We start from the raw sequence: 9,544 nt of genomic DNA, 5'->3' as shown, positions 1-9,544 counted from the left end.
TAATATTTATAAAACCGATTATATAAAAACAAATAAGTAATTGCGATAAGATTTTATTCCAATTTTGTTATAGTATCAAATATATTATGCTTGACACCAAGATTTTTTTGACCTACTTTCGTCTACTATAAATACTCTGTGGAATTGCATTTCTCATATCATCAAATACACAAATCTACTATTTCTTATATCGTGAATGCACCATTTTATTAAAAGCAAGAGACTATCAAGAAGATGACATATGCCTAAAGAAGCTTGATTTAATTTGCAAGCTGATATGGTTGTTGGATTTAAATTTTTGTTTTAATATCTATCTTTGCGTTTGAACAGCTTCTTTTTAATGGCTATCATTTAGTCAAGTTTTTATATAATTATTTTCCATGTCTATATATATTAATATATATCTTTGATGGAAAGAAAAATGTACATATCAAATATTTTGCAGTTGCTAATTCCTTTTTTGTGAATAGATTTTTTTTCTTTTTTTTGTGTGTAGATTTTAGTTCCTGAATATTAATTTGTTTATTTTTGGTTTTTATCAATAACTGTTTTTTAAAACGTTTCTAAAGTATTTTATTTTCATTTTTCCTTTACACTACATATGTTTTTATATAAAAAACACGGCATGGGGTTATATGAGGGGAAAAATTTGATACAAATATTAATAAAAGTAAAACCTATCATTATAACTCAATACTATAATAAGGGTTAAATTTATTTTGTTAACATTACAAATATTAGATTATATCAAATGTGTAAAACAAAAATTGTCTAGCGGTATAACGTAACATATATATTTATATAAAATCAATAAATATACTCATAATACAAAATCATAAATTTTTATACAGAAAAATTAAATACAAAAATTGTCTCATAGTTTACCACGCGGTAAATCCTAGTACTTACTACAAACCTAACCCACATTACAAAATTTAAACAGTTACAACTCATTCCTGTAATCATGTACAAAGGGGTCATTCGAAGAAGCACACATCCATTATTGAGTGTGAATTTTGATGGATCCGCATTGAATTTGTTGTAGAGAACATACTATTTATAATTTATACATGTATATACACGTTCAAACGTGCACAAAAAAAAATCCAGAATCTTTACGAGATCATCAAGCAATTCAAGACGTAAACTAAATTTGTCTCGTCAACCAAATCAACTATCTCGTAATTGTAAGCCAACCAAAATTTTCACATAGTGTGTCATGATTAGATTTACGGAGATTTAAGTTGATTTAAAATATATATTTGCTACAATAATTTATAAATTGTGTGAAAAACAAAATAATGATAATAAAAATTGTAAATAAAAAAATTAAGCAGAATATTAGTTATAAATCTGTGATACTTAAAACAATAATACTAATCACCAAAAAAAACACAAAATCGTACAATATATCTATATTTGGGTGTTTAACAAAAACAAAAATCACAGAACGTGTTTCTAAAAATATACAATATCTTGATTGTTAATCACATAACAAAATCACGAAATTGAGCTTCTTTAGATTGGAGCAATCATCTAAGACAAGGTAGTATAAATTATATAAAGATAATGAAGCAAAAGATTGTCACACATATATTAAGTTTTAGTATAGTTATTACAAATGTCGTGCCCATAAGGTAAATTACATACATGGAGAGTAGAGAAGCACACGATCGATTTATAAATATTTTTATATACACATACATGTCCTAGATAATATATACATGCAAACATGTTTCTTCTTTCACCATTAATTTCACCAACTTATTTTTATTTTACATATTAGCATATGACGTACGATGAAACTTTTACGATAACATCTAGTGCTCTTTCTCCGACGACCAGAGAAAAGCTCCGATAGCAAATTTCCTCTTTTCGTAAGAATCACCGATGATCGGCAAGCCGTACTCTCTGAGAAGCTGATCCAGTTGCCACTCTGGCATCTTCTCATAATCAGTCTTTGTATATTTCGGATAATGAAGTGGAATCTGAAAGCTAGTACTTGATTGGTTTTGATGAGACTTGTCGTGATTGATGATCTTCGTCTTGATTCTCTGATCTTCACTATCTTGATGACTCCTGTAGTCAATGGTTGTAGTCGAAGGACCATGGCTGAATCTGATTCCCATCTTATAAATGAAAAAGATTTGATTATTTGGCAAGAAAGCTATCTAGGTTAATTTATTGAGATTTTTAATTAGGGCTTTTGAGGTTTCTTATGTGGAAATGGGAGATGTGTTTATATAGACAAAATAGTACAGTATATTGTGGATATGTGAAGAACTTCGTGGGATCATGTAGATGCAAGCACGTACTAGATTTTGAAAACTTATTTTCTCTATTTTGTTTTTTAGCTACTATGTTAATTTTATTACTATTTAGTTTTGTTCTTTTGTGTGTTAATAATGTTTGTTTTTTTTGTGTGTGTTTTGTTTGTTTAATTTATTTCGATCGTCGACTACATCAAATGCGATATAAATATCGAACATTATCTTAAAAATTAAGCTGACTAATCAATAAATGTGTAGCAGAAGAATCTAAGTCTTTATTCCTGTATAATGGGATGGGAGTATATATTATAGAGGTCTATAGATATATACTCCTTCCGTTTCAATATATAAGATGTTTTAGCCTTTTTTCTTTGTTTCAAAATATAAGATGTCTTGTAACTTTCCATGCAAATTTTAATATATATTTAATAATCTGTAATCATTACTTATGCAGTCTTCTTTATTATTGGTTGAATCTTTTTTAATTTAAATATATATGATACTTTTTAAAAGAAAAGTAAATTATCTTAAGCATCCTATATTTTGAAAAGGAGGGAGTAGTATTTTTTATCATAGAAATTTAAATAAAAAAATTAAGAACGAGTAAATATAAATACTGTGTTGTTGTACATATTTGACGAGATATATACTCAGATATACACAAGTCTTCCCAATACTAGACTCATGATATGCAATATCGTCCAACATCAGAATTTTATGTTCCCAACACCCATATCGTAAAGTGATTGGTTGGCGGCTTGGCGCCGAGGGTTGTAAACTTTTATTAAAAATTTTAACTACTTTAAATATATAATTAAAGCCAGGTTTTATTTGTTTAAGAAAGATGCTAAACAAGAACAAAAGTAAAATGACTTTGATTGTTTCTTGGTAGATTTTAAATTCACTTGAGCCTAACTGGAAAGCTAAAATATGGTTTTTAAAAAGACTTTATTTTCGTTGAACAAAAGAAAAAGAAAAGACTTTATTTATCTTGTCATGATATATAGGGACTTCTTAGTGAATCACACACATTGTAAAAATAAAATTATTTTTATGTGGAACGCAATATGAATGTAGAGATCTTAAGATGATTAAAAAACTCCTAAAATTTGAATTGCAGATTAAGAATACGGATAATCAAAATACTCACATCTTTCAAAAAAATTTACACCACCATATATTTCAGAAAGCGTATTTTTTATTAACATAAATATTGATTGTAACAATATATTCAATATTGGAGGCTGGGAATCTCATCACTTCACATATTAAATGCATCGAGATAACCTTTTTTGTGTCCTGTATTTCTCGTTACTTGGCTTATTAGTTGAATTTTGCAAGTTTTCGTTTTCACACAACAGAAGCGAATTTAATGCTTATTTCTTATCGTCCTTATAGTAACTGTAAAGACTATGATCGAATTAAGTGTTGAGTGCAACTTGGTGACTGAAACAAAACAAAACACACCAGAAAACATTTCTTCTCAATTAATTTTTTTATGTTTTCAACATGCATGTTAATTACTCAGGTTTATCAGGCCCAAAGTGCAAACAAATGCTATTTTAAAATGGGAATTCTCTATTAATTGTTCTATATAACCCTAATGATGATCATCTGTTAAATCTCAATACTATTTTCACACGACACGATGATAATAATTACATTTAAAATGGGAGTTCTCTAAAATGGGAGTTCTCTATTGGGCTATACTCCCATTTTCAATGTAATTATTAAAGCTCAATACTATTTCCCACGATGATAATAATTACATTGAAACCATTCATACGTGGAAGAGTTTTGATCGTTTCTTAAATGTTTGTTGGGATAAGATGAGGAAGATGCAGAGACGGACCCGTTCTTGATTCTTTGGAACCATCTAAATCTTTCTAGTTGTATGCGCATGCGACGACTAGTGCGTTCTTTTAATGTTTTACAAGTGACCGGATTTGGCTTATCATTATTACACTTTTGTCAATGTGTCTTAAATAAAAAACCTATGGAGTGACTCGTGGCCATGGGATGCCACACTAGCTAGTATAATAGACTTCAACTACATTTTTAAAAATGTATTGATCTGCAAATTTTTTGGATAAACGACCATTTATTAAGAAAACGATTGATTTAGATGATTGTAAAACTGAAGATATGCGAAAAAAAATAGATGCGATAATGAACAAAGTTACGTAGTACATCTTCAACCACTACTACTACGTAAATGGAAAAGTCTAGAAATAATTTTGTTATAGAGTATGATTATGAAGATGAAGATGCTCGACGACATATAGAGAATGTGAAGATGCTCGACATGTGAGTATGTGACTATTGTTTTCAAAACAAGATATGGAAGCTAAAATTTAATTGTTCCACTTCCACATTTTTGGGTTTTGTTTATTTCTTAACTATTTGGTAGAACATTTGTTTTCTACCGAATCCGTAATACCTTCGTGGTTAAGAACGTCCACACTTGTAGAAATTCTACTGTTAAGAACTGGATATGTATAATGTATATGGGAACCAGAGATAGAAAATAATAACATTTTGTTCTTGGAGTTGTATCAAATAAACATTATCGACTATATTATTTCACTAAACCAGAAAGGAAGGCCAATACAAAGCCCACAATGCCTTCAATAAACCAAAACCGAAACAACGCTAGATTAACCAACCATATTAGACCAGCCGGTCGAAAAAGGAACACAATAACTTATAACTTATACTCATCAGTGAAATATAAAAAGAAAACAACAAACAGGCTTCAACAATCGAATTTACTACTTACTGATCTACATTTACAAAGAATAGAACTGGAATCGAAACGTGAAGAAACTAACAGAGCATTGCTTCAAAAGAACTCATTTTCCAAGAATCTGATTCTCTAATAGAAATGAAGCTAGAAGAAGGATCATTGTGTTCATTTACTAGCAAATTGGTTTTTCTATTTGCTGAACTAACCTTTTTCGTCCATTTGATTCAAGAATCTGTCTTTTCTTCTACGACAACTTGCTTTAAGGTCTTCGGATGTGCTTCGTTTGTCACTGGCAAGTCCACGAGCGTTTGTGGAGGAGAAAAGTACATATGCAGCGACATGATGCATATGATAATACCCAAGAAAAGCTGCAGGATTGTTACAGGTAAAGAATACAAATGAGGCAAATACAGGAAAGAAGATCCGATCCTACGATAAAATCATATACAAACCTGCAGTGTCGGTTTGAAGCTGAAGAGGTATATGGATGCCACCATAGTAAGTAGCATCGCCATTGATGTAGAATAAACCTACAAGAAAAATGTAAATGTGTGTTTAAGAACATATTTTTTATTTTCTTTGATTTTAACTTTCTTATGTTTGATAATGAAGAACACGAATGATCGATCTTTTTACCTTCACAATATTGTCTGCATACTTCATTAACCAAGAGACCAGTAAGCCGGTTGATCCGAGATTCAGAACCACCATCCAAGTGGTGATGCTATACCCATCAAAGATACGTTGCCACCAAGGACCCTTTTCATATCCGTGTCTGAAGTCATCTGCTATAAGCCGGGCAACATTGAAAAGTGAACCAAACCTGGAGTCGAGTAAAGAAACAAAAGATACGATGATTGAACCACAGATATCATTACCTAATGAAATAGCTTCTAAGTTGAATAAGTAGTGTGACAATAAAACTATCGGCATGAGAAAGTTTGATGTGAAGAAGAGATACCTACGTATACAACTGCAAGTTTTGCCAGTATAAGGTGTCGTTGTTTCTCTTCATCAGAAACTCAGTGTAGATTCCAGCTAGCGCAGACAAACCAGCTGAAAGGATTCCCAGCAGATAACCTTGTATCGGTGCCGTGAATAAAGAATCACATGAAGCTTCTCCGCATCCCTTAACCTAAAACGAAATGACCAATTGAATGGTTCAAATTTTGATGCCAGCTTAGCTTTTAAATTACCAGTACAAAACTAGTGTGCTGACTGCTAAGTAGAATAACATGAACATTTTGAAAAACAAAAGACTAAAAGTACTAAGATAAAAAGGAGAATATCATATGTAATTCAATGTGTATGCATCAGCACACCTGGCTGGTAGTTGTTCCAACAGCTAAAAGACCAATAGCCATCCACTGAAGTTTAGATAGTTTCCTTTTCAAAAATAACCTATAACAAGGACAGATAACAAATCAGTTAAGTGAATCCACAGAGAGAGCTCGGCGCAAAAAAGGATAGTATAGAGAAAGAGAAGACACACAAAACAAAAACAGATTACCTGAACAGTATGCCAGTGGTCACAATCTTCAAATTACCCATAATCTGATAAGTGGATGTGTCCACATAAGTCAATGTAGCAAACTGCACATTGTTATGTATCAGATAAATAAGAGAAGGAATAACGAATAAGCGAACGCTCTTCCAATCCGTAGTAATCCTTGAAGATGTAGATGAAGATGTCCGCATCTCTCTCCAGAGAAACAAACCAGAAATGATCAGCTGCAGCAGAAAAAAAGTAAACAAACCCAGCAGCTAAAATAAGACATGCAAAAAAATCAAGTACCAGTCATATCAAGCTTTTAAGAGAAGAAGAAGAAGAAGAAGAGAAATACCTTAAAAACTTCAGCAAGAAAGGGAACAGTAGCGTAATCATACTTATAACCTCCATCGCTTTGAGAAAGAGTTGTTAATATCCCCTGTATCATAATAAGTTTGAGAAATGAAACAAAAAATTTATCAGTCATCTTCGAAATCTATTGAGTGAATAATATAAAGAATGATGATTATGACTTGTATAGAGACTAAACTTCTTCAGCTACACAGATTGAACAGAATCAATCGAACAAAATCACAAGCATAAAGTGAGACCGAATTGAATTTTTGGAAAACCTAGCCAAAGTATAATGAAATGGCTCCTGAATCGTCAGAGTAACAATCAAATACTCGCAAGTAGAAATCAGAATCCACTGGAGTATTGAATCTAGCGATCTATCACGACATTACTCGAAACGGTGGGAATTAGCACATATCACAGTCTAACTGACATGATCCAAAATTAGATTTGGCGAGACTAACACCACCGCTAACTCAAGATCTATAATAAACTCGACGAAATTTTAAGAATCCATGGAATTAAGAAACAAATCTAGATTCGATCATAATTAGCGACAGAAGAAGACGACGAAGCAAAGAAGAAAAGGAATTGGAGAATTAGGGTTGGAATTAGGAACCTGAGAGCTGGTGAGAATGGTGAGAAGTACTGCAACAAAGTACCACGGAGTAGCCGCCATTCGCGTTCTTCTTCTTCTTCTTCTTCTTCGTCGTCGTCGTCTTCACTTCACACCACGAGCTCACTCATCATTTTTTGTTAACTGTATTACACAATAACACGATTCGCATCACCGGCGTCAATTTTTTCTTTCTTTCTCGCCAGTTAAAAACTTAGATACTGTATAAATTAATTTAAGTAAGCGTTAAGAATTGGGCTTTTTTGGGCACGACTATCATCAACCTTATGGGCCTTAAGTTACATGAACAAGTCCGTTGTTCCTCATTGGCGAAAGCAAGAGGCAGAGCTTGTGGCTTCATTTAAAAAAAAATGTTTTATGGAAGAACTTTTTTAAGTTTCATAGTCTTTTAAAATCTCATTTGTGTGGTGGTTGTTACTACTCTCAGTTTCATAGTAAAAGAGAAGTTAAAAACATTATTACAGAGTTACTAGGGTTCTGAATATAAAAAGATGCATGTCCTAACAGATATGATGGAAAGATGAGTTCACTGCAAGAACAATAGACGGATGTAAAAAATTACTGCAAGAAAATTATCATAAAAGGCATTGAAAACAAAAAAAGAGACTCATTCAAGTGGCCATTTTAGGCTTGGAACCAGGAGAAACTTTTATTAACCAGTTTCATCCGCCAGGTGTTCTTGAAGTTATCCAAAATTAGATCACTCCATCAGTGCAAGTTCATGATCAACTCTAGGCCAAGATCACAAGTTCAAGGCCAATTGTAGACAGTAAGTAATTCACTAAGGCCAATGGAAACATTATTATGATTCTAAATTCAAGATCACAAGATAACAAGAGTTTTCTTAGTACTTATGAAGACCAATGGAAACATGATTATGATTCTAAGATCAATCATTCTGGCAAAAATAGTGAAAGTATCAGTTCATGGATTACTTCTCGATGGACGTACGGTGTGAGCTGCTATTCTTCTGTTTTCTCCAATGCTATCAACCTTCTTCCATAGGTTTTGCCTTTTATGCTCACAACAGAAGGCACTGCTCCAAGAACCTTGAACTGATTTGGACCGTATGGTCTCCTTGTGTGGAATTAGTTTTGATCTCTGGAGAATACGTGCCGCGTTGAAATTCCCTATCTCCTACCTGAAACAGAGAGAAAATAATGTTAAGTGACAAGTTCATGTAAACAGGAACCTGCAGGAACCTACCGTTAATAGCTTGATTCACATAAGCTTCTAAGGCTGTTGTTCTATGGCTAAGGCAATCTACATTCTAACCAGAATCAATTCGAGTTCACTTGGCTAATTATAACTTGCAACTCAGACGTTGTTCTTATTAAACTATACTCTTTCAAGGAAGGAACAGAGTATTGTCAACATCTCACTCTCCAAACTCAGATAATTCATCTCTTAAAGATTGTCCCCAAAGCAATGAAGCCAATACTTTTCATCCAAACGGTGTTATCTAACAGTTGTGCAAGTATGCAGATGCTAGTGTAATGACAAAATTGGGATCAGTTTTGTCTATTGTTCACCAATCTCTCTACACAGGTTGTGTTATGCATGACAAAACACAATTTTGCACATACTGTATATATTTTCTAAGACTCGGTTAATCTCCATATCTCCTACTATCTCGCCACTCAGTGTCAATGTGATACATTATCCCAAATATATACCAACCCATAAATTGAAAAATGATGAAACTCCATCCACTCTATGCCTTATAGACTGAGCTATACTACAAATCTTTTGAGACACTAGATTGTGTTGATGTCCAAATCGGTTACAATTAGTATGTTTAGTTCGGTCAAAGGAAGGTCGAAGTTCTCTTCTATTTTATTGGTGCCGAGACACAAAAGACAGGTTACAACACGACTTAAACGAGTTACAAAGGTAGACGAGGGTAATAGACAAGCTGTTATCTCGTCGATTCTTCGAATCGTTGAATCTAAACCGTTGACTTCTGCTTGGACGAGCTGGGGCTCTTGTACTTGCTGTACCAATTCCTTTTGCCTTTTTCTCGATCCCCGTTTTATGCAGGCCGTACG

General features: G+C 32.8%; 2 protein-coding genes across 2 annotated transcripts; both read right to left on the bottom strand.

Moving 5' to 3' along the window:
- LOC104730454 lies at nt 1,595-2,318 on the bottom strand. Its single transcript, XM_010449621.2, has one exon. The coding sequence runs from the start codon at nt 2,127-2,129 to the stop codon at nt 1,821-1,823; it is 309 nt and encodes a 102-aa protein (XP_010447923.1). The 5' UTR covers nt 2,130-2,318; the 3' UTR covers nt 1,595-1,820.
- Nucleotides 4,904-7,668, bottom strand: LOC109124655 (CMP-sialic acid transporter 1-like). Its single transcript, XM_010449609.2, has 8 exons — nt 7,479-7,668; nt 6,861-6,944; nt 6,527-6,747; nt 6,339-6,417; nt 5,982-6,151; nt 5,653-5,839; nt 5,469-5,546; nt 4,904-5,384 (listed from the first exon to the last, which is right to left on the bottom strand). The coding sequence occupies exons 1-8, from the start codon at nt 7,536-7,538 to the stop codon at nt 5,241-5,243; spliced, it is 1,023 nt and encodes a 340-aa protein (XP_010447911.1). The 5' UTR covers nt 7,539-7,668; the 3' UTR covers nt 4,904-5,240.

The sequence above is a fragment of the Camelina sativa genome, chromosome 2 (genome assembly GCF_000633955.1).
Source record: "Camelina sativa cultivar DH55 chromosome 2, Cs, whole genome shotgun sequence".
Classification (NCBI taxonomy): Eukaryota; Viridiplantae; Streptophyta; class Magnoliopsida; order Brassicales; family Brassicaceae; genus Camelina; species Camelina sativa.
Note: the sequence above shows the minus strand (reverse complement) of the source record. Positions and strands in the feature narration are given on the sequence as shown.

Excerpts from the sequence above, each read along its gene's own strand:
- LOC104730454 (XM_010449621.2), bottom strand. The coding sequence starts at position 2,129 with ATGGGAATCAGATTCAGCCATGGTCCTTCGACTACAACCATTGACTAC.
- LOC109124655 (XM_010449609.2), bottom strand. The coding sequence starts at position 7,538 with ATGGCGGCTACTCCGTGGTACTTTGTTGCAGTACTTCTCACCATTCTC. Across the intron at positions 6,152-6,338 it reads TTGGAACAACTACCAGCCAG|GTTAAGGGATGCGGAGAAGC; the intron begins GTGTGCTGATGC and ends ATTTCGTTTTAG. Across the intron at positions 5,547-5,652 it reads ATGCAGACAATATTGTGAAG|GTTTATTCTACATCAATGGC; the intron begins GTAAAAAGATCG and ends TTTTTCTTGTAG.